The sequence below is a fragment of the Calonectris borealis genome, chromosome 1 (genome assembly GCF_964195595.1).
Source record: "Calonectris borealis chromosome 1, bCalBor7.hap1.2, whole genome shotgun sequence".
Taxonomy (NCBI): domain Eukaryota; kingdom Metazoa; phylum Chordata; class Aves; order Procellariiformes; family Procellariidae; genus Calonectris; species Calonectris borealis.
In genome coordinates, this window is record NC_134312.1 from 124,402,256 (window position 1) to 124,426,502 (window position 24,247).

At 36.4% G+C, this 24,247-nt stretch overlaps 2 protein-coding genes across 3 annotated transcripts in view; one reads left to right on the top strand and one right to left on the bottom strand.

The window, feature by feature from the left end:
• Positions 1-24,247, top strand: part of CASK (calcium/calmodulin dependent serine protein kinase) — a 228,954-nt gene that overhangs the window by 116,419 nt on the left and 88,288 nt on the right. For both annotated transcript variants that reach the window (XM_075173997.1, XM_075174007.1), the window contains exon 6: positions 14,740-14,842. In XM_075173997.1, coding sequence (XP_075030098.1) covers positions 14,740-14,842 — 103 coding nt within the window. The remainder of the gene's footprint in view (positions 1-14,739; positions 14,843-24,247) is intronic.
• Positions 9,071-12,935, bottom strand: GPR34 (G protein-coupled receptor 34). The gene is made up of 2 exons (XM_075173939.1): positions 12,855-12,935; positions 9,071-11,053 (listed from the first exon to the last, which is right to left on the bottom strand). The coding sequence occupies exon 2, from the start codon at positions 11,028-11,030 to the stop codon at positions 9,888-9,890; it is 1,143 nt and encodes a 380-aa protein (XP_075030040.1). The 5' UTR covers positions 11,031-11,053; positions 12,855-12,935; the 3' UTR covers positions 9,071-9,887.

Consider the following 24,247-nt stretch of genomic DNA (forward strand, 5'->3'; position numbering starts at 1 on the left):
CCTTCTGTCTGATACATCTGTGGTTGTCAACAGCTATAAATAAGTTCCTTTATGAGAACAGAGGAGATGCCATATAAAAACTTCTGCAATTTTAGTAATGTTCTTGTTTTGTTAGTTTTGATTTATGTTTAAACGTACACTGAGAATCCACCTCAGTGATCTACTATCAATTTTATTGTTCAGTCTCATTATTAATTTTTTTTTTACTAAAATGGTGGACATGTATGCTGGCCTGTATTTAGACTACATAGTTGATCCCATTTAAGATTAAATTTAAGTGAGGGAAACTTGCTGTGAAGTATTAGTAATTAGTTTGTAGTGCTGTAATTAGTTTGCATGTACTTTAATTCTTGTTCCTGTCAGATTTAGTTATACCTTGTTTTTATTTTTTTGACTTTTGAATGTATTAAAATTTGTTCTAACAGAAAGAGTCTTGTATTAGTTAAATATTTAATAGTCTCTTAAGTAGTCTTAGAAGTCCTTGTTACTGTGGTGTTCCATCCAGGTTTAGATACAAGAATGCATATCCCGAAAATTTGCTAGGAGGAGACATGCCAAAAAATGGTGTGAGCAATTCCAGTTAGCAGGGTTTTTTTTAATTATTATTATTCGGTTGGTTATTAGCTGTAGCCTTTAGTGTTTATAATTCGATGATCATAACTCTTGCTGTAGGAAGAGATAATGCTACATTTTTTTCTGAATTATCGTATGATAATAGATTATTATAGTGAATTACAGTCTCTCAGACTTCATTTGAAATTGATTAGTGAGATGAGTAACAAAGAAATGGGATATTATAAGTTAAAAAAATAAAACAACAACCCGAGAAATTACAGTTACAGCTGGTTCTAAACTGTAGTAAGCACCTTCATTATTCTTTTTGTGTACTATTTCCATTCACCTAGCTTATAAATGCATATTTTATCCAAAATATATTTGATGATATTCAAATGGTACAAGGGCATCTTTTATGCGATTCACTCTTAAGTTCTTCATAATGACCTTCATGTGCATACTTCACCTCAATTATTTATATTTTCTGTACTCTTAAACCATGCTCACTTTCTAATTTATACATTTTACTAGAGTTTATATGCCAGTAAGCAGCATATGTTGCATTTTGCCATTGTATGCAGACAACTTATTTTGTGGTCCAAAAGCACAAAACCAGGGAAATTCCCTGTGGTGAAAGATACTTCAGTCAGCCACTTATAACCCATACCTAGCATGTTATGTAATATAATCATATATGACAGAGTGATCCACTTGGAGGCTGCCTGGCCACTTCCTCTCCCCTCCACCTGCTTGAGAAGGTAGAAGACAGCCCAGTCAAACTCATATCTCCTTGTGCTTGTCACAAACCAAATGGAGAACTGGACTGTTCCTGCTGTACAACAGAGTATATAATGTGTTGGCGGCAGTTGCTCCTTGTAGGATGGAAGAAGGCAGCAGCTCAGTTACTTCTGGCTCGTGTGGCAGTCCTGGCTCTCTCTGTGCTGTGGAAGGCCCAAGAGATGCACTCAGTCTCTGCATCTTGAAGGATGGAAGGCAACTGCTGAGGACAGGGCACAGAAAAGTGTGCAACCCTGGGTATGGCTACTATGGGTGCTGAGGATGAATAATACTGAATAAATGTATAGCATGCATCAAATGTGCAGCAGCCTTTAACTTGAGATTTGATTTCATGTACTTGGAATTTGATCTACTGTACGGCATTTAATACCAAGATAAGTCTCTAAGCTGTACTGGCTACTACACAAGTGCAATCCATATTTGCTTTAAAAAAAAAGTTATTTACCAAGTAGCTTGCCTAGAACTTTGACTTTTGGTGCTTAGTTTTGTTGGGGATTTTTTTTCTGTAAACATTAAAATTGAAATTTTTTTTGACTGCATAAACTCTTAAGACAGACGCACTACACAATAACCATTTTCAGTTGGATATCTATATTAGGAGAGTTGTTGCAGAGCACCATGGTTCTTCTCTGCCTGCTCATCAGCTTTCTGTGCAGGGGTGACCCAGTGTGTGCACAGCTCTTCTCCTGACTTGACATAATGAGGATTTTAGCTATAGTCAGTATATGTATTTAATATTGTAAGAAGTGGCCGTCAAAGCAAAATCATCTAAGCTCATGTTTAAATCTCCTCTAGTTGAGTCGAGCACTATGCTGAATCAGTGAAGATAAAATATTTGGCAGGTTTGAGCTGGGTCTGTGTTTGCTGTTCACTAATGATTTCTTTTCAGCAGTTTTAGAACTGCCCTTGTGGTTCAGCAAAATAGACCCGGAATGAAAGTTCTTGTGTTGTTTGATGAATTAGAAGTGTATGCAGTATAATTCTGTGGCATCCTTAGACATAGAGAAATGGGGGTATATTGCACTCATAGGTTCAATTCTTTGGTTGTCATAAAATATGCAAAGTTAAGTGTTTCACAGGCTCCAGGTAGTTGTTTTACATAGACAAAACACAAGCCAAACAATGTCTTTTAGGCAGGAAAACTTAGCTTGAAGTTGTCAGCACTAACAAAAACTATTTTCCAACATTTTTATACTTCAGGTCTTCAATGCTAAATACTTCGTATTTTTTCCCCAATGGCATTCTTTGTGCAGCTCCCAGAGGTCTCTTTAACTGTATTTGCTTCTAAAAAAACAGTGGCTGTGTATTGGTTGTGGTGATTTTTACTTTTAACTTCAGGAATCAGTTTTTAACATGAAAACTGTATTGATCATCATAGTCAAATAGGAAGCTTTCTCTGTGTTTTTCTGCACCATACTATAATTTATGGGTTTTTAAGTTAAATATGTTTGTGTATAACAGCTTTTTGGCTTTTCCAGTTCTTCTTAAGCTTCTGTGAAAACACAAAATTAATAAAACAAAATTAAAACCTAAACCATGGCAGTAAAAGCAAAACAGATACTTAAAAGGTAGATTCTGTTGGCTGCAAGCTGGGGAGTTCTGGCTGCGAAATGAATTCCTTGCTGATAAAGAACATTTCTATACCCCCTGACAAAAATGATCCTGTCTTTTCATCAGACTTTTAATTTGTTGTTGACCATGCTTGTGATAACATCTTTATCTAGTGAGAATATTTGTGGAAGGAATAGCAAGGATATTTCTGTTTTTAAAGCACAGTCATTTATATCTGTGGTTTGAGAGTTCTATGAAGAAGCTGGCCTTGCTTTGTAGTCAGTGCAAAGGTGTACTACCCCTCTCTGTAAGCAAACTTAAAGGAACAAGGACTTACCATTTACAGACAAAAGCAAGATAAACTTTTGAAAGTACCATATACCGGAATATATTATCATGCTGTATTTTAAATAATTGATTCAGCTTGTTAAATAGTTGATTCAGCTTGTTAAAACATATAGGCTTATAAAGTAAACCCTAGCTTTTTTTTTCTCCTCATTTTATTTCTCATTTTGCAGTACTATGATATACAATTAGCCATTTCTCTGCCATTCGTGTTCTTATTTCTACACTTCCCGCTCTGTGCTGTTTGAATGTTAAGGCTTTTTCCAGCTTCGTCCCTTCCCCCCCAGTTATTCGCACTCTCATGATATCTGTGAACAATTTCTGTGCAAGGATTTTTCCTACCTATTCACTCTACAAGCAGTGAATGGTGACAGCTTTGTAGCACCTTCTCCATTCTCGTGGATTCCACAGAGCCCTCAGTAGTTGGGTTTTTGTGTAAAGGATGGAAAAAAGGCTGGCAGAAGGTTCCCAGTGCTACAGAGAATATGTTGAAAATATATTTTGGATTGGTGGAACATTATCAATGGGTTCTTTTTCTCTCTACACTTTATTTGTACTGCGCGACACAACTCCCTCCTCTCCACCCTGATTCTGTATGTGCCTTCAGAGAGAGCATTAAACTAAAGCGTCCGTATGGGAATTTTCCAGTTCCAGGAGTAATGTGACTCTCAATTGTTTATCAGTAATGCAAGTTGCACTCCTCTTTTATGGTTTCATTGAGTGATGTTGTGAGGGAGGTTGTTCAATTAAATTTTTCCATGTTATCAAAACAATTGACACTTGTCTGCCCTCATGAAAAATACAGATTTGCAGGTTAAAACCGTAATTACAGTTAATTACAGTAACTTTAAAATGAAAGTTGATGTTGTGGTTTAACCCTGGTAGGCAGGTAAGCCTCACACAGCCGCTCACTCACTCCCCCTCGGTGGGATGGGGAAGAGAATCGGAAGGGTAAAAGTGCAAAAACTTGTTTATGATTTCTGTCTCTTTCCCCTCCTGTTCTTGTGGCTGCTCTGCTGCAGAACAGGCTGCTGCTTCTGATGCTCCCTCCTGTTCCCTCTACACGCTCTGGTCAAATCCGTCGTTATCTCAAACTCTTTGAGCCCCATGTTGGGTTCCAAAAAAGGTTGTTGTGGTTTAATCTTAGTAGGCAGCTAAGGCAGCCCCACACAGCTGCTCGCTTACTCCCCCTCCAGTGGGCTGAGGGGCAGAATTGGTAGCGTAAAAGTGAGAAAACTCATGGTTTGAGATAAAGAGAGTTTAATAAGTTTTAAAAAAAGAAAAAAAAAGAAAAGAAAAAAAGAAAACCAAAACCAAGAAAAACAAGTGATGCAAAAAAACCCCAATTGCTCACCACCAGCTGACTGATGCCCAGCCAGTTCCTGTGAAATGGCAGCTCTGGTAAATTTCCTCCCTGGCTTTTATTGCTGAGTATGATGTCATGTCGTATGGAATATCCCTGTGGTCAGTTGGGGTCAGTTGTCCCAGCTGTGTCCCCTCCCAGCTTCTTGTGCACGCCCAGCCTGCTCGCTGGTGGGGTGGGGTGAGGAGCAGAAAAGGCCTTGACTCTGTGCAAGCACTGCTCAGCAGGAACGAAAACATCCCTGTGTTATCAACTCTGTTTCCAGCACAAATCCAAAACATAGCCCCATACTAGCTACTATGAAGAAAATTAACTCTACCCCAGCCAAAACCAATACAACTGTTTACTCAAACCAGGTACACTTTGATGTGTTTATGATTCAAGTTATAAACTTGTATCTGGCAAACAGTTTTGTTTCTTGGCTTATGTTTTCCATTCATTTTAAGGAATATATGTATGACAACATAGCTATTAATGTATTTGTCAAGTCTAAAAGGTATAGAAGTGAGTAGCCAGCATGTATACTTTATATGCATTTTGTAACTAGTATTTATCCTAAATGAAGAATATGCGTTCCTTTTTACATAGTAAAAAAGCGATGACGTTTTGGTATACCAGCTGAAATTTGAGGATGTCTGAATGATTTTCATATTGAAATTCAGCTGAAGACTCAACTAATTGCTATAGTTGGCCCTGATAGTACTTAGGAAGCACAGTTAAGATGAGAAGTAAGAGACGCTATTAAAGTGTCATTTGACATTTGAAGTGTCACAGTGTAACTTTCAGCAGACCTCCCAAGATGCTTCAGGATTGTTTGCCCTTCAGTAATACTGTTTTGCAGAACCTGGCATTTTACCCTCAAATTTGGGAAAATTGATTGGAGAAAAAAAAATGTAAGGATCAAATATTTTTAAAAAATAGTAAAGATACCTGCTTTTGGGGTGTAGTCAGTAGTAATTGTTTCCTATACAATTTTCAAATGTCTTTCTGAGCCAGTTGATACATCCGGTCTTTAACATCTTGAAGCACTGATTTACATAGTTGTGGAAATCCATAAGTATTTTCACTTGTCTGGTTGCTTTTTGGGGTTGCTTTTTTTGTTCTAATTGCTACTCCCTTAATGTCACACTCTGACAAAGATCATATAGTCATACATGTTCCCCTCTTCTGTGCAATACCTGCCGTTATAGACTTGTTGTGCTCCCTTTCAGATTTTCATTTCTGAGCTGAAGAGTTGGATTTATTTAATGTAGTCTGTATAGAATCTGTATCATATAAATTATACAATAGCACAATGATGAATTCTCAGGTTTTTTCCTCCTAATTTTAACAGTCTGTTTGCTCTTTTATTGCTGTTGAGCAGAAAGTTGTATCTTGAACTTTTTTTAGGTTTGACTACCCTGAAAAATTGTGTGTTGTTTGAAAACTTTGCCATCTCCTTACTCTCACTCATTCCAGATTGTAGTGCTAAACATGTTCGTAAATGTATCTATTTGCAGATTCTTGGAGAATATCATGAAGAGAAAAGACCACGTATTTTTAAGCTTCCTTTCCGATTTTTAACCAGTTCTAAAACAAGAATTAACATCTAACATCCTAGGGTTTCTTAGAGCCTTTAGTAAGTGACCTTGCTGAAGTCCAAGTACAGCATATCGCCTTTATCGCAGTGCTTCTCAGCAATTCCAGAGAGGTCCTTTGTTACTGATTTTCTGGTACATGGCTTCCCTCAAACAAATCTATTCACTTTTCCCTAGGGTACCTTCTACACCCAAGCTTGCCTAATTTTATTTGTCTTTATAGGTGGTATGGATTTCCCTAATACAAACATTAGACTGTAGCTCCTGAAACCTCTTTAAAAGATTTCGGTCATATTTGCTGCTTGTGTACAGAGGCTGGTTTAAGCGATAGATTAGCCTGTGTTGAAATGCTTTTGAAACATTTTAAATGTGTAACATGTAGTCCTGGGAAAGTGTTACTCTTCGGTATTTCTCCCGAAAATGTTTTTTTCTGAAACCTTCTTGTCTGCTGATACTGTGCATGGCTTCCTTGGTGCTCCTTCTCTACAATCTGTAAAGAGTGGCTGTCATGTAGGACACATCTGATCAATGCAAACGTTTAAGGCTTTCATCTTAAAGAAAATACTGACTAGATTTCACTGTTAAAATCATTAAAAACAAAAAAGCCCATGGAACACTATTCACACGATGGACCAGAATCTTGAACTTGTACCACAAGACTGTTTTCCTGTTGTCCTTTTATGTATTTAGTTGCTTACAGAATATTATTATAGTAACGAAGTAAACGTTACATAATTTACAAAAGCATGCCCAGAATACTAAGGTGGTCTGGTTTTTGTCCTGTGGAACACATTTCTCTTTGCCTTTGGCTTTTAATTTGTAGTATTGAAGCCCTGTACTATTACTTGATCTTCTGAAGAGATCTGATTCTATTTTTGCAGTTGTGCAGTGTCCATGAATTGCAATCCTTGTAAATGAAAATTCTGTTATAACTGGAACACTTTCTTCAAAAGAACTTTAGAATTCAAGTTTTGATCAAGCCTTACTGTGTTGTTCGTGTCCGTCCTGTCCTGTGTTCCCCACCCCACGCCGCCCCAGCCCCGTGATCAGTGTCATCAATCAACTACTCACAGTAGAAGAAATATAGCAAAGAAAGAATCATGAGATGGTGTATATATCTTGTGAAATGATGGTTTATAAACTCTACTAGATTTACCAGAGTTGATGTAACTGTGTAGAACTACTATGCTGCATAGGAGAATTGCAGAGGACAAGGAACATGCTATTCCTTGCACTGTACAAATACAGAGCCAATAACATGTAATAGGATGACAAGATGATAGATAAAAGATCGTGAAAAAATATAACACAATTATTCTGAGACTCAGTTGGAAGTTATTGTACAAATATCTTAATTGTATGCTGAAATGTTTAAGAAAAAATGCAGTTACCATCATACTTTTATGAAAATTACATGTTTGTAGGAATCTCTGTCTTGAAGATTCTCTCTCGTTAAACATTGTTTAAAAAGAAAAAAATTACACTGGCTAGTCATTGTAATTTGTTTAACACGTTTATACCCACTTTCACCAAAACTGAGTGAAGTAAAATCACATAAAAATTAAACCAAGTTTATATCTAGCAGAGGTGAAGTCTGGTGTTTACTCTGTTCAATAAGAGTTTTATGAGTAGCTTCTATAAAACCAGAATATTGTACCAAATTAGTAAAAATCCACAAGTTTTGATACAGATTTGGCATAAAAAGTCACATGATCCATCAGAGAAGTTACTGGTAGTTGTATTAAAACCAACTTCTTTACAGCAGCTTACTTGAGCAATATTGCTTGTATGTGTTCATAAGGATAATAAATCCTTATTTTATGGAGCTTAACATCTAGTGTCTAATTCGTTCACCTTTCTAGCCTCTCATGCCAGACATTTAAGTTGTTCTTCGTATAACTGCCTCTTTACTCATCTTTGGGTCTAACAACCCCCACCTTCGGCCTCCTTTTTTTTTTAAAACAATGTTACAGTTTTAAATTTTTGTTTGTACATGAATACATAAACCTGTTTGGTTTTAATCTGAGAATATAGTTGTATCTATGGGACGCTGTTGTTACATTGCTATTTACATAGCATCAGAAATTATCAAGATGTCGTGGTTTAACCCCAGCCAGCAACTATGCCCCACACAGCTGCTCACTCACTGCCCCACAGTGGGATGGGGGAGAGAATCGGAAGGGTAAAAGTGAGAAAATTCATGAGTTGAGATAAAGGCAGTTTAATAGGGAAAGCAAAAGCTGCACACGGAACCAAAGCAAAACAAGGAATTCATTCACTTCATTCACTTCATTCCCATCGGCAGGCAGGTGTTCGGCCATCTCCAGGAAAGCAGGGCTCCATCACGCGTAACTGTTACTTGGGAAGACAAACGCCATCACTTCGAGCGCCGCCCCCCACCGCTTCCTTCTTCTTCCCCCAGCTTTATATGCTGAGCATGACGTCATAGGGTCATGACCCCAACTCTGGTCAGTTGGGGTCAGCTGTCCCAGCTGTGTCCCCTCCCAACTCCTTGTGCACCCCCAGCCTCCTCACTGGTGGGGTGGGGTGAGAAGTAGAAAAGGCCTTGACTCTGTGTAAGCACTGCTCAGCAGTAACTAAAATATCCCTGTGTTACCAACAGAGTTTTCAGCACAAATCCAAAATGTAGCCCCATGCTAGCTACTATGAAGAAAATTAACTCTACCCCAGCCAAAACCAGCACACAAGATTATTTTAATCACGTGAAAAGAGAAGGTCTGTGCTAGGGAGGAGTCATGCGGCTGAAATGCTTGGCTTCGGAAATCTGTAAGCAGACCAGTGACTGAGCCTGAGCAGAGATCAGAGCTGATATGTCAGGTGTTCGTGAAAGCTAATTTTTCTGTTCTGCTCTCTATGCTCAGTTCTGTGAGTTTATTTTCCTTGTTGAACTACTTTGTGTAGCTGCATTCACCAAATTTGTCAGAGTTTGAAGGAAATCTTAGGTAACTGAAAATACCCGTATGTCATTTCTCCTTTTTTAATTTCTAACTTTCCAAAAGCATTGCTTACTTTTCCTCAGGTGTTCAACCTTGACATTCGTTAAAATGTTGAAAATATAATAAGGGGCTTAGGAGGTTTGAATATTTTCATTTTGCTGTTTAATAAAACTAAGTGTATTTTGTGGAATTATAACTGAATTAATGACAGTCATATTCTTCACCTTATTTTTAAGCCACATATGCTGTTAAATTCTGAAATATTTTCTTGGAAAAAATACTTCTATAAACGTAGTTAAAATTCTGATCTCTTTGAAACCTATTAAAACAAAGAAGTACATAAAATCTGTAATGGTTTATATAGCTCTTTTGAATAGGACACAATTTACTTTTTGCAAAATTCATCTATTATTTACATACACAAGTTGGTAATATTAATGTCTATATACAAGATTCCTTATACAAGTTCAAACCACTACATGGAAATCTGCATAAACAGTTAGTGTTCTAGTTTAGTCCAACACAAGATGTCTGAGAACTTCCTATTTTGTTTTCTTGGATAAACAAGAGCAAAATGCTTCTGAAAAGTAACTTCTCATTTTCACAAACAGAAGTAAGACTTCTCATTTTTTAACAGGAAGAAAGAGGCAGGATTAGTAGCTGTACAGTATGGCCTTTGGTACATCTTAAATTGATGTCCTGGAGTGACAGAGAGAAACTAGTATCCATTCATTTAAACAATCAAATCAGACACTTCTTCTTTAAAGAACTTGAGTGGGGAGTGGTAGTAGAGAATCGGTCTTGTGTATATTGTCCAAGTTTTATTTCTGAAGTGCTTTCCAGAGTTAGGCCTGAATCTCCATGAAGTCTTCTGCAAATAAGTTGGAATACAGCCTTACGAACACTTCTAGACATTAGGAAATACATAACTGGGTCTAAGCAGCTGTTAAAAGATGAAAATATGAGCATCACCTCATTGCATTTGTGAATGATTTCCTTCCAATAACAAGACGGATTTTGTAACTGTGATGTAATGTAGACAAATCGGAACACATGGTAAGGAACAAAGCAGATGGTGAAAATAATGAGTACAATGAAGGAATTCCTTGCTGTCTGGGTGTATTTTCCTGCGTTGGGAAAATTTGCTCTTTTCTTTGAAATTTTCAGAAGGTTCTTGGCAATTTTAACATACGAAAGTATCAAAAGGAAAAAAACTATCCAAAAAATAATTACAATAATATAATTTAAAATTGCTTCTGTCTTTGCATCCTGTTTATTTCGGTAATGAAAGCACATAGTAGAATTGCTGTCCTCACTCTTAAAGAAAGATGGTGCAACTACTATTATAAATCCTGTTAGTGCAAGTGCCCACACCATGCAACAAATATGTATACTTCGTGTAATAGTTAACATTTTAGGACGCTTCACAGACTTATTTATTTTTACATAACGATCTAGACTAATTAGTCCCAACAGTACTATGCTAATATACATGTTCATATAAAATAGAGTTCCTACAATCTTGCATAAAATCAGTCCAAACATCCAGGTGTTTTTGGTAACGTGATAGAGTATTCGGAAGGGAAGACAGAAGATCAGCAGAAGGTCTGCAATGGCTACATTTAGCAAGTAAACTTGGATAGAATTCCTTTTCTGATGGATGCACAGGAAAGCAAACAGGGCTATAATATTTCCAACCAATCCAACGACAAAAATAGTAGAGTAAAAAACTATCAAAACAAGTGACAGTGAGTTGTCGTCTAAGGGACAACTGGCATTGTTTTGAATTTCTGAGGCATTTATGGCTGGGTTGGTTAGGTTACTCCAGAAGACTTCCTTGTACGGCAGAATGGTCAGTAAATCAGCTGAAGCTGCAGCCATCATTTGTGAAGATTTTTTTAGCAGTTCTGTAGGGATGCAAAGAGAAATTCTAAGAATTAGATCACCACGAGACCATTTTCACGTGTTTGCTTGCTTTATTGCATACAGTCTTATGTGATATAAACATAAAAGGCAATAACTGAAAAAAGTAAATGCACCAAAGTATCGCTGTAGCTGAGTAGAAGAAGGACTTTCAGCTGGATATCATGATACAATGTAAGTCTAGAATAATTGGTTCCCTGTTTTTCTTCACATGAAGTAGGCAAGAGCAGATGGTACAGAGCACTCGCACAGATAACTATTTTTGTAATTACATCTTTATTACTGCCTTGTATTGTTTTAAAAATCAACTATTATGTTTTGCTGCAAATTTTAGAAATTAATTTTTTTTATCTATAAGTACAAATAATTTTTTTAAGTCCTGATGTTAGAATTAGTCTTTCTGACACAGTAAACTTTTTAATTAAGGTGCAAAAAAGGCTAAGCATAGCTAAGTGAAGTATTCTCAGTGTTGATACAAAGTACATAGAGATATATCAAAACAATTCTAAGCTCATCAGTATTAATTTTGAATTAATACCTAGGATCTCTTGCATGCAAGTCACTGGCTTTCAGTTACAAAAGCAATTGTCAATTAATATTTATTTGGCTATGTAATCTGTTATAAGTAACACCATGAGTCGATACTATTACAGTACTTCATTTTAATAATTTATATTTTCATGTAAATTTAAGTATTTTTTCCTTTTCTTGACTGTTCAAAAATCAATATTATGCAAAGAAACTAATATTAGCTGGAAACCATGTTAATGCAGTAACAGATTGTTTTCACATCTTCCTTGTTTTCGTTGTTTTCCTTGTTTTCATTTCAAAGTTTTTAATTTCACTAAGCTTATTTTTGACCAGGAAGGTACCATCTGGAAGATAAAAGTCATCTTTGACCAAAGAAGGAAAATGAAAAAAGAGTGTGGTTAGGAGAGTAGAATCACAATTAACTGTTTAGAGAGATGGTTAAGACTGATCAGTAATGATACAACTTCTGTCCTCAATTTGTATGTCATAGCAATAAAAGATTCCATAAATAAGTTTATTTAATTTTTTTTTTAAAGGGGCAAGGTTTTTCCCCCTAATCTCACAAAAACTTCAGAATTGGTTTTGGTACTCTGATCTTAGTTTTCTAACAGCAGTAACAGGAAAAAAACAACAACAAAATTTGCATGCTAGGTCTTAAAAATGCAAATTCACATTTAAATGTGTGATATAGCTACAGCAGTGAAAATGGCAGCATTTTAGGTAAAATTCTTAGTAAGACCTAATGTATATACAGAATCTGAATTATTGAGAGGCAGTCTAAAATATTTTAACATCCTATGTTGGCTGATCTTAAAATTGCATTTAATTTGTACAGTATGTTAGCAGTTTGTAAAATATTTCTGTTTTCATATTTGGCATTTATATTGTCAGGGCAAGAGGTAATTTTAAAAGCTTGTTTAAAAAACCATGGTGCTTTCAAATACATCTTGAAACCTATCTACTACTATAATTTCTTCTTTATGTTGCTTTTCTATAAAAATGCTTGACATCGTGACTTGCGTAAGGAGTGACAAGTTTTATGTCGATGAGACAGAGAAAAATTGATTACACTGCAGATACACTAGAAACATGACTTTTAGCTATCATAAGTTTTGTCATCTGTAAGCAAGCAGGCATGCTTAAACATAGCTATGTTTAAGAAAAGGTTTGAAGGTCAGTAGTACCTTTGCAGTTAAGAGAAATTTTAATAGAAATTTGTTTTACTATAGCTTAAATATAAAAGAAGCCACTTACCATTTATATATTGAGAACTTCTGCTGATTTTCAAAACCGCTGGTGAAGACAGGGAGGAGTAACGTGCAAGTCCTCTTATTAGAAAGCTAAAGGACCAGCTTCTCTATGAAAGTGATGAGAATCAGCTGACGCAGTACAATTACCAACAAGGGGAAGTTTAACTAGTGTTGCAACTGTTTTTTTAAAGATATTTTTAACTAGCAAAACTTAGTCTATTGGTAAGATCAATTTTCCTGTTCGTTTGGGCTTTGCTATATATATATATAGCAAATAACTATATATATAGCTATATATATATATAACTATAATAAAGTTTTCTCCGAGTTTCACTTTGAATTGGAGATTTGGGTTTTTTTCTCAGAAACTTTGTTTTTGGTGAGCAGTGTCAGTGGCTTCCTTTTTGGATGACAATTATGTTGATACAGCCTGGGTTCTTTTTAATACTGTCATGGAAATAGTATCACTTTTTCAAATGTAGGGTGAAGAGAAATCAACACCACAGTGAAATGGTACATTTTGCTTATGTTGGTGTAGTTCTCCCATCTACCTTCTTCCTTGCCTGGGGTTAGAAATTTGAGGTTGATCTTTTTCACTCAAAATGACAGTGATGAGAGAATGTGAAAGTGCCCAAAGTGTGCAGCTTAACATTAATAAGGCAGAAGTGAAATACAATATTCAGAGATAATACCACTTGGTAACACTATTTTAAAGAGGAGGTAAGGGATTGAAAATTACATTACATGCAAATTTATAAATGGATTCTAGAAGTCCTGATAGAAGGTAGCTTAAATTTAATGATCATCTCAAGAACATTGTCTTGACTTAGTATTCTCCTTAGCATTTGAAATGAGAATTTCCATGTTAACTTTTTTAATATATCATCTGTTTAGGAATCAAGCTTTTATGGGATTCTGAAGATTGTAAACAGGCTATGCATTCTTACTTGAAGGTGCATACACTTGAAACTTTTTAAAAGAAAACATGGGTGGTTACAGATGATGACTTTACAGGTAGTCAGATTGTGCTTGTTGTAGCTCCTTTGCACTATTTTCAGTTCATAGTTTTGTAATTTAAGCGGTAATATATTCTCAAGAAGTAGTATACAAATTTGACATTCTTCCTGTTAAATAATGTGGTTTGAGGCTTTGAGTAAATGCAGGATGTCATTCTATATTAAATGCAGTAGTTTGGTTACATGTATTAAATACTAAAATGTATTCTAATAGATTTTGTCTGTATGTTGCTTCCTCTTACACCAGTCAGTATGCATCCAAATTGCTGTATAATACTATTCCATTTTTATACATTACATCTCACTCTTATTAGTGGAAAGACTGTGCCTGGAATCCAGTTTAGAAACCTAAACAATTTCCCCCCTCACTGGAATATTTATTAGAAACATCACAGGGATGTTCCTTTTCTTTTCTGCAGTTGGAAAGTGATCAGTGAATTCTGTGATTAAGGCTCAAAATAGTGTTTTATGTTGTCTGTGTGAAGGATAAGATCCCACAAAGTGTATCATAGGCAGGATGTTGCTGCTGGAGAATTGAAACGTTGTAAGGCTAATGGGTGAAAGGTGAAAGAAAAAGTAATACCAGGTAAGAAATTATAGGTGTTAATTTTTATCTCCATTTTATTCACTTTGTGTTCCTTGCGATTTCTGTTAAGTCTTGAAATGATTTTGCTGTGCCTGGGGCATTTGAAGGGGAAGCCAATGAAGAAGGAGGAGTCCGTGCCAGGAAAAAAAAAATCTGAAATTAAGAAATTCTTTCAAAAAATCCCAAAGATTCTAGCTTCTGTTTGCAAATTTATGAAAATAAGTTCTAAAATGCAAATTGTATTTCTCAAATAATATAATAATTTGTCTGGGTTTTTGTCTTTTCAGCCACACTGTGTACTGCTTGCCTCAAAAGAGAATTCAGCCCCAGTAAAGCTTGGTGGCTTCGGGGTAGCAATTCAGTTAGGAGAGTCTGGGCTAGTTGCTGGAGGTAAGAAATTTTCCTTCGAAGTTATGTAATATTATGCATGTTGTACTGCAGAGTTTTGTTCTTCTGACACAGCCTGGCCTACAAAACAAGAGCTCAAAAATAATCCTTCACTAAACACTTTGTTAACATTATAAATGCGCACGGTTAATCTAAATTGCTAGAAGAATGTAACATTGTTGTGCCTACATATACTGAGTATTAAATCCCTCTAAATGTTACTCAGCAGGAGCTTACACTGGTTTGATCAAAATAAAATTGAAAAAAAGCAAAGAATTTTCCATTTTAATGCAACCTTTGGCATAATTCTTCCATGCTTGATAAAGCAAATCAAATAAAAATGCTATCAGGATTGAAATGCATGTCAAAGCAATTGAGTAAGGACTTACTACAGCATTCTCAATGTTTCCTATGTTTCTTAGGCAATTTCTGTCAGAATGCCACACTGTTTAATAGCAAAATCTTACTAGTTTTCACATGTGACTCTTTTCTGTGTTTTAATATTTCATTGTAAGTATGGCATAAGACATCAATATCTTGATACGTATGTATATTTTTTGACTAAGTGTGTTTTGTTTTCTGTGGATTTTGTTCCCTCTAGCTGCCTTCCATATTGTTCCAGACAATAGGGTTATGCTTTAATCAGCCTGCACAGATGAAGACCCAATCAATTTTCTGATGCTTTCGTTGCCAGAGTAGGAAACCACAACAAAATATTTTGTTAGTTTTAATTTTTTTTCTTCAAAACTAGTAACTTCCTCTCAGTACCATGCTGCTTCAAAAACTCAGATTTCCTAATCTAATTACTTAAAGGTCTGTGTCAATTTGGCTTTTATATGATCTTTAAAATAAAAAGCAAATCCAATATAAGCATACCAACAGCTTCCATTCTCTTCCAGATATCACTAATACCCTGGAAATATCCAGGTATCTTATTACCTAGAGACCTAGATACATCTTTTCAAAGAAAATATCCATTCAGTTAAGCGGCTGTTGTTTCCTTAATAAAAAGGTCACTCCTTTCTTTACTTTTCCTGTGTTTCTCAAATTTTTTGTACCTCAGCCACTGCTTTTTTTAGTGATAGTTCCTACACTTTTGTTTATGATTCTCTCATTTTTCGTCTTTATATTCTCACTGAGCAACTTTACCCATTTCTTCTGTTTCAGCTACTCTTCTGGAGGTAGTCAGATACAGTGTGCTTTCTTTCAGACTTCTAGCTGTCTCGCAAGAAACCTCGAGTTCAACATGGAAAAAAAATCCTGCGTTTTTCCCCAAATTTGTTATGTCCTTCCTCTCCTGTTACCATTCACTGTTCTGTGATCCCTCTCATCGTTCATGTGTTCAGCCTCCATGCAGCTATCAGCACTGGTCTGGTCTTCCCTTTTCTATGCAAAAATGTTTTCATTCCTTTCTGGTTCTGTTTGCAGTACTACATAAGCTTCTTTCTTAAGCCGCATCAGTATAATATATCTCTGTATCTGTATCTTTTGCTTCATCCATCTCAACTTCTGCCCTATCGGCCTGCCTTCATATTTTTCTTTTTCCCTCTCTCTCAACTGTCATTTCCAATTTGTAGCCTTTTCGTTAGCACATGTTACTTTCAGCTTCAAATTCCTCTCGCTTTCAGGGATACCCAGAGTAATTCCACTTCATTTATATACTATGGAAGGTCTCAGTTCTACTACTTGTTTCAAGCTTTCTCTTTAACGGACTCCTTATCTCTTTCTTCTCATCTTCCATTCCAGTCTTTATACCACAAACTACATCTGTTATCTGGCAATTCTTTTCCCTTCCAGAGTCCTACCTGAAGGCCTATTACTAGACAGTCCCCTACACAGCACTTGCAAGACTTTTTCTTCAGCCTTACAGTATCACTCCATGTGTGTTATATGAAAGTTAACAATACTGTCTATTTGAACTACTACTATTTGGGCTACAAATTTCTTGTAAAAAATTATTTATCTACATATTTGTTTAAGTAAGTTATTCATATGCCCTATGGATAAGTTTTTTTTTGTAATAATAGTAATATATTACAGGCACTACTTATTTCTCAATTGTCTCCTAAATGAAATAGAAACTCTCCTTATAGAGAAGTTTTAGCAGTATAATAACCAACCTGTTCACTTTCACGTTCTTTTTCTAATTTTTAATGAAAAACATTGATTCAGCTTAACATAGTCAATTATTTCCCTTTCAGCATGGCAATTCCTGTGTTTGGTGGTTAACACATCAAAAAAGAAATTCTCTATTAAATAGAAGCTATTATGGCATTAAGGTTCTCTTACTGACAGTAAAACCCCCTGTGCTTCTAACCCATTTCAGTGCTCAGTACACCTTAAAATTTTTACAATACTGAAAACACACTGCCTTATACTTACAGAAAGTGCAATACTTATTAATCTTTCTGTTGTCTAGGTAATGTGTATTACCACGATACCCTAGCAGAATATATTCATTACTAGTGTAAATCCCTATGTAGATGACCCACGTGTTCAAGAACAGAAATCTTTTCTCTTTCTTTATTTTATGTTGCTTGGAGTAGTTTATCTTTTAAACCAGAAAAGAATAGCTTTCCTTTAGAAAAAGCATGTCAACATTGAAAGTAATGTAACTGTAGTAAGGACTCTTCCCTTAATCTTGCATAAAACCCCAGCCATTATGCAAAAGCTCTTCAATATCTATGATGATCACTCTCTTTTGTGGTAGTATTTTTCTCCTAAAATAGGAGTTGCTATATCTAAAACGTTCAGGAGTTACCAATGTTCTAAAATGTTTTTTCTTACTTTCATGCATTTGCGTTTGTGCCATTTTGCGTACCTTTTTACATTGACACACCTGTGCCTGACAAGACCAGATTGTGTGTAGCCCAGGAGAACACAAATAGAAGGGAATTTTCTCCCTCAGTGTCTTTGAAGCCTGCCTTCTAGGGTACAGCTTTTGCTTTGTTTGGGACTACAGAATTTTTTTAACTTAACAAAAGACATCTCTCTTCCAGCGTGCATAAATTCTTTTGGGGGGGAAAGGGGGTTTTTGTAATAAAGTTAAACTAAGTCCCAGGTATTTAAAGTAGACCAGTCCCAATCTTTTGATGTAAGTCCAAAGATAGACTTATGTTGTTTAGAAGGATTATAACTACAGTGTTCTTTCAAGCAGATAGAGGCTTATTTAACAGAAGTGTAAGGGAGCTCATGATAACAAGCTATGACATCATACATGTCATTAATGAAAATGTCTGTGGAATAGATTTTAGGAACATGACTGTATTTTATCAGCTAACAACCCAGTTTATTTTTAAGGGAATTTAATTAGTATTAAGTAAGTACAAAAAAAAAAAGGACATAGCCATAACTCATTTTTCGTAAGACCAGAAAGGGAAATGCAAGGAAATACTTTTTGTTCCACTGTGTTTGCCCATAAGCTGCAATGCAATGAATAAGAAGCGTGTGTCATTTTCTGAGTTACAGGAAGTTGTTTCATGAGCTACCAATCTCTGAAGGTCTCTTCTTGCAGTTCTTATGATCAGAAGTGGAAAATTCTGCGAAGTGTATTCATTTGAAGCATTGAAGTAGGTACTTTAAGATGGAATTCTGGCAGTATACACAGTAGTTACAGATCATAATTTATAAGTGAACTCTTTTATGGAACAAGATGTAGACAGGAAACAGTCCATATTGCATGGTTATGATGCAGCTGGAGTAGTGGAACCTCTGGGAAGTCAGTGATTTAATAGAGCAATCTCACATTATGATCTCTGTCTTCTTCCTTGGACAATTTTTCTTCCAGAAAGTGGTATGAATTGTCACAGTATTTTCTTAAGTAAATGTGACATCAGATTTATCAGATATCAAATATCTTGGATGCTAAATCTTGGGATTTTTAGCTAGTATATGGTATAAAAGTCTGAACAAACAAAAGCCATTGAGTCCACAAGTCCTCCACTTAATCTACTTATTTTCTCCTGGTTTCAACTAGTGCAAAATAAGATAACTGTATAGACCTAAATGGTATGAGGTTCTATACTAACTGTCAAGTCTTATGTATGGATAGTTAACTGCTTTTAACTTTTTACCTTTAGCAGCAAAATGTCACAGGTACCATGATGCTAATCCAGTCCAGTATTGATTTTTATATATTATTAGTTAGCTCCCATAAGGTGCTTCAGAATCCTATAGTAATCTTCAGGTACCCTAACACAACTGTCATCATCTTACTGGAAAACATCTTGTATGTTCTTAATAGAAATACAGCAGATGAAGAACAAAGAACACTTGATATTTGTCAACTAGCCTTTTAGACTTAGTAGAGAAATAGCAAAGAAAGGCATTAGCATAAATTTCCCTGCAAATAAGACTATGGAATTGGAGGGGGGGTGTGTGGATCTTTTAAGTTCCTTATTTTTGTTTTGTTCCCATCAGTGTAAAAATGATCATAGAATCGTAGAATGGTTTGGGTTGGAAGGGACCTTTAAAGGTCATCTAGTCCAAGCCCCCTGCTGTGAGCAGGGACACCTTCAACTAGATCAGGTTGCTCAGAGCCCCGTCCAACCTGATCTTGAATGTTCCCAGGGATGGGGCATCTACAACCTCTCTGGGCAACCTGTGCCAGTGTTTCACCAAACTGGATCTTCTTGGTGGTTTTATAAACCCCAGTTTAAAAATTATAGTTTTGAAATGTTTTTTTTACACTGCATAGACTTTTTTCCTTTTCATCATCAGTGTCTGAATGATATAACAAATCTTTTTTTTGTTTTCCAAGGAGAGGTAAATTTTTGTAAGCTGAGGTCCTACACTAGTATTCTTCTTTCATTTAAATGGTAGTGTTTCTTTCCTCTGCAAAGCAAGAGCACTATTTCACTATGTATTTTTTTTTTCCTGAAAAATAAAAAAAATGTAAGCCTCTTCAAAGTTTTGCCTCTGATAGACTTTGTTTTATTTAAAAGATACAACCGGGGTTTACTGTCTCTCACAAATTCCACTTCACATCTGGGTCGATTTGAGAGTGCTTACAGGAGGCTAATGTGTTTAAAAGTCAATTTAGGTTTATTTCCTCCACATAGTTTTATGGCCGAAAAGGCCATTGAATCAATTATTATAATTTGTCTGGTTAACATGTGATCTTTGCTTTGTTTGTTTTCTGGACACTAGTATTCAGTTGTCCAGTTGTCTGCTGATGCATCTTTTAAAATACATTTTCTTCAGACAATCTCCTGTGCTGAAGCCGAATTGCCTTTTTTTTTTCTTTTTTTTTTTTAAATTCTATTCATCTTCTCTGTACACCTGCTTTAACCATCTCTATTGTCTGGAGTAATGTGGAAAGGAATTAAAAGTAGTGAAGTATTGACCGATCTCATCTGTTGTGTGTGATTCTTCGATTCCTTCCACATTATTCTGGACATCCCACTCTTTTAGAAACTCCTTAATTTATGAACATATTTCTTATTACACTATTGTGAGAGGTCAGATGGTGATGTTTATTAGTACCTTACATTTTTTTCCTAAAAATTATTTGTTCCAGTTGTTTCCTTATACATCGTTCAGATACTACTGCTGTTGAAAGACTCTCCTTCTGATATCTTGGTCATCAATCCCCTGCCTTAGGGATGACAAAATCTGATTGGGTCTCTGTATATACTCTTCTTCTTGTGGAAAGCATAGCCCTATTGTCTGGAATAATATGGAAAGAGTCATAGAAACTAAATTATCAAAGGTAAGTAAAAATTTATCTTTAGTGCTTGTGAATTATATCAGGTTGACAACACCTGAAGACTGAAGCTCTCCATTTATCCATAGGAAAAATCAGCAAAATTAGCAATTTTATAAATTTCCAGACTACCAACATGCCTCAAAACTGGCTGATAAGAAAGCTTACCTCTAAAAATAATATGTCTAATGTCTGTACCTATTCAGGCATTGAGTACTTCCTATATCAGCAAACACTTTGATGTAGTCATTTATTTACAATGAATTGGATGGAGGCAAGTCTCACATTGAATACATACCACTGCTGAGTCTTCATATAGGGATGATTTTCAGTTAATGCTACTCTAGAACAGATAAGAAGAACCTAGAAGCACATAGACAGAAAATTGATTCCAGTCTTCCATATGATTTCTTCTCACATACAGATACAACTGTATCTGTGTATGCATGCATGCAATATTTATTTAAATAAAATAATATTATTTTTTCATGGGCAGTCATTTGAATAGATCCATGAGTGTTCTTATATCCTGAAGAATAAAAGAGCTGTGGAAGGCAGAAGTTATCTATTAAAGACAGAAAAATGCCTTTGCTTACTATTCTTTCTCTCACTGCCTCCAAAAAGATGCAAAGCTTCTCCCAAAACACCAAAGAAAATTCAAAAGCTTCTGAAATATTTTAAAACAATTGAACTGTTGAGAACAATTTTAAAATTTTACGGTGGACATGTGTAGAAGGCAAATTTTCTACTAGGTAATTTTCAGCAGAAGTGATACTTGGTCTAAAGAGCAGTGAGTATCCATGATTTTAGAAAACTTTGCTGTCTATAGATTTTGCTTATCCTGTTACTGATATTCACCTTACAGTTCTTGTAGTTGCAATATAGGAAAAATCTCTATCTATGTAAGTTCATGTGTGCACTCCATTCATTTTCCTGAGCTAAGTGCAGCTCAGAAGTGCAGCTCAGCACTCCTTGCTCAGATCAGTTTTTAGAATAACCTCGAAATCATCATTTGCTCCTTTGATGAACCCAGTGAAGTGGTTAGTTGTCACGAGGATGACAGCTGCCCCAGAAATTACTTTAGCCTTTTTAAGTTTCTAGTACATACATACACATATATATGCATTTTTTTACCCTGTTTAAGTGGACAGTTTGGTGTCAACCAATTAAGTTTCTGTTTGTTCTGGGTTTGCTTTTTCATGGAGATGAAATTGTGATTTTCACCACCATCACCATCGTCCCATCTAAAGTATCAGGATCTTGTTATTTGCACTAAAAAGGTTATGAAACCAAGTAATTCTGTAATTATTTTCACTAATTATAATCTAGCAGTGGTAAATGGCAGGATTTTATTGAGTTAGCCTAGCTTTCTTTCTCATTTCATTTGTATTTATGGAGTTCCCATTTTAAATTTAGAAGTGAGTATTAAGGTTTAGTAGTACTGATTTTTCAGCATGCTATTAAGTAGCATCCATTTTTCATCTAGTTTATAGCAGCAGTCTGTTGGGGTCTTAAAAAGCTGTGTAGAATGTTACCTGTTACTGAACTAGTTTAGTCCTTCTGCTTAACATCAAGCAGTTCATTAAAGTGGATTTTTATGGTATACTGGTTTTGAGCCAGGGCAACAAAGATCCAGTTTTTCTGCCTGTGATCTAAGTTCTTCAACTTCCAAGGGAGGAGAAAGAAATTTTGGGATGATGAGAGGAGGACAGTGTTTTTTAACCATAACTTCTAAGTCTGTCAGTCTGACTGTAAGAGCTCTTGAGTACTAAGTAAACATGCAGCCTCACCTTCTGATGTGATGTCACCAGATAAAGCAAAATAGGAACCCTGAAGAATCAAGAGGCTATAATTTGTCTATTGTCACATAGAGAGTAGGAAACAAACCTCAAGAAGCTTGTTCTGTTAGGAAAAAATGTGTCTATGGAAAAAAATTATAATATGATGAAGGTCATTGATAATGAACAGAGTGCTGGCAGTGGATGGCTACTGCATAAGAAATGCTTGCATATTATGTTTTGTCTGCAATTTTGATAAGTGTACTGTTGCAAGTTATGTTTGCTACTTGTTGATATTCAGTAGTTTTGTAAGTATTTTTGTATTCACTAGCCCTGTGGTCAGGAAGTGGAGGGGGAAAGGAAATGTGAAATTGTTGTCCACCATCAAGACCCTGCTTTGCAAAATTTAGGGAAGCAGATTAATGCTCAGAAACTGTTCTGTTCTGCATATATTTATGAGTGCGTATAAATAATGAAGGATTTTTCTTGCTTATCAATTTCTGCAAAGTAATTTTAATTTGAAACGTTATTTGCTGAAGGGGAGAAGGAAGCAAAAAAATACGCACTTTTGATACTCTCTTGACACTGTAGATTACTTGCTTTATACAGCCCATGATTAAATCAGGTAAGGTGATATTTGAAAACCAAAAATGAAAGAAGCAAGCTGTATCTTTGGAGGAAGACTCATCTTATTTCTCCCCATTTAATCAGTATTCTGTATGTTAATACCAGCATAACCATGTGTGGTGGGTTGACCTTGGCTAAGGGCCAAACTCCCCCCAGCTGCTCACTCACTCCCCCTCCTCAGCAGAGCAGGGGGATAAAATAGGACAAAAAAACTCATGGGTTGAGGTAAATACAAGCAAACTGCTTACCAGTCACCATCACAGGTAAAACAGACTTGACTTGGGGAAAACAGGTTTAATTGATTGCCAATTCAAATAGATGTGGGTAGTGGGAAAAAAAGACAAAAATGAAAACACCACCTCCCCTCCTCTGCTTCTCAGGCTCAGCTTCACTCCTTCGCTCCTGCCTCCTTTATCCCCCAACCCCGAGTGGTGCAGAGGGATGGGGAGTGGGGAGCTGTGGTTAGTCCATAACAGCCCCTCTCTGCTGTGCCTTCCTCCTCACACTTTTCTCCTTCTCCAGCGTGGGTCCTCCCATGGACTGTAGTCCTTCAGGACAAGCCTGCTTCTGCGTGGGTCCTCCACAGACCGCAGTTCCTTCAGGGAATATCCACCTGCTCCAGCATGGGGTCCTCCATGGGCTGCAGGGTGGATACCTGCTCTGGTGCAGGGTCCTCCAGGGACTGCCGGAGCGTACCTGCTCCACCGCGGCCTCTCCAGGGGCTGCAGGGGAATCTCTGCTGGAGCACCTCTTCCACTTCTTCCTGCTCTCACCTTGCTGCTCGCAGGCTGTTTCTAACGCTTTTTCCCATACTCCTCACTGCTGGGCAATGTTTTTCCCTTTCTTACACACACTTTCCCTGAGGCATCACCATCTTGGCTGCTGGGCTCAGCTGTGCCCTGCAGTGGGTCCATTTGAACCAGCTGTGTCCAGCACAGGGCAGCCCCAGCCTCTCCTCACAGATGCCATCCCTGCAGCCCCCCCGCTGCCAGCACCTTGACACCTGAACATCTACACCCAATAATGCTATTGTATTGCTTATGTAGCATGTGTTGCTGCTAGATATGCTATTTTACACCTTAGGAGAAAATGTAGGATGGGTAACTGTTTGCAAGGACACATTTTCCTCAGAACAAGACGTTCTATAGGTCAGCCTTCGCTGTACTGCAAATGCCTAGCAGACTTAAATGCATTGGCAAAAAAAAACCCAAACCTTTAGATCTACTTCTCACAGCATATAGTCCTTTTTTTACCATGTTCATCTCTGCAATTGCTTACTTAAAACACAAAGAAGGTCCC

Coding starts and splice junctions, on each gene's coding strand:
- GPR34 (XM_075173939.1), bottom strand. CDS start 11,030: ATGATGGCTGCAGCTTCAGCTGATTTACTGACCATTCTGCCGTACAAG.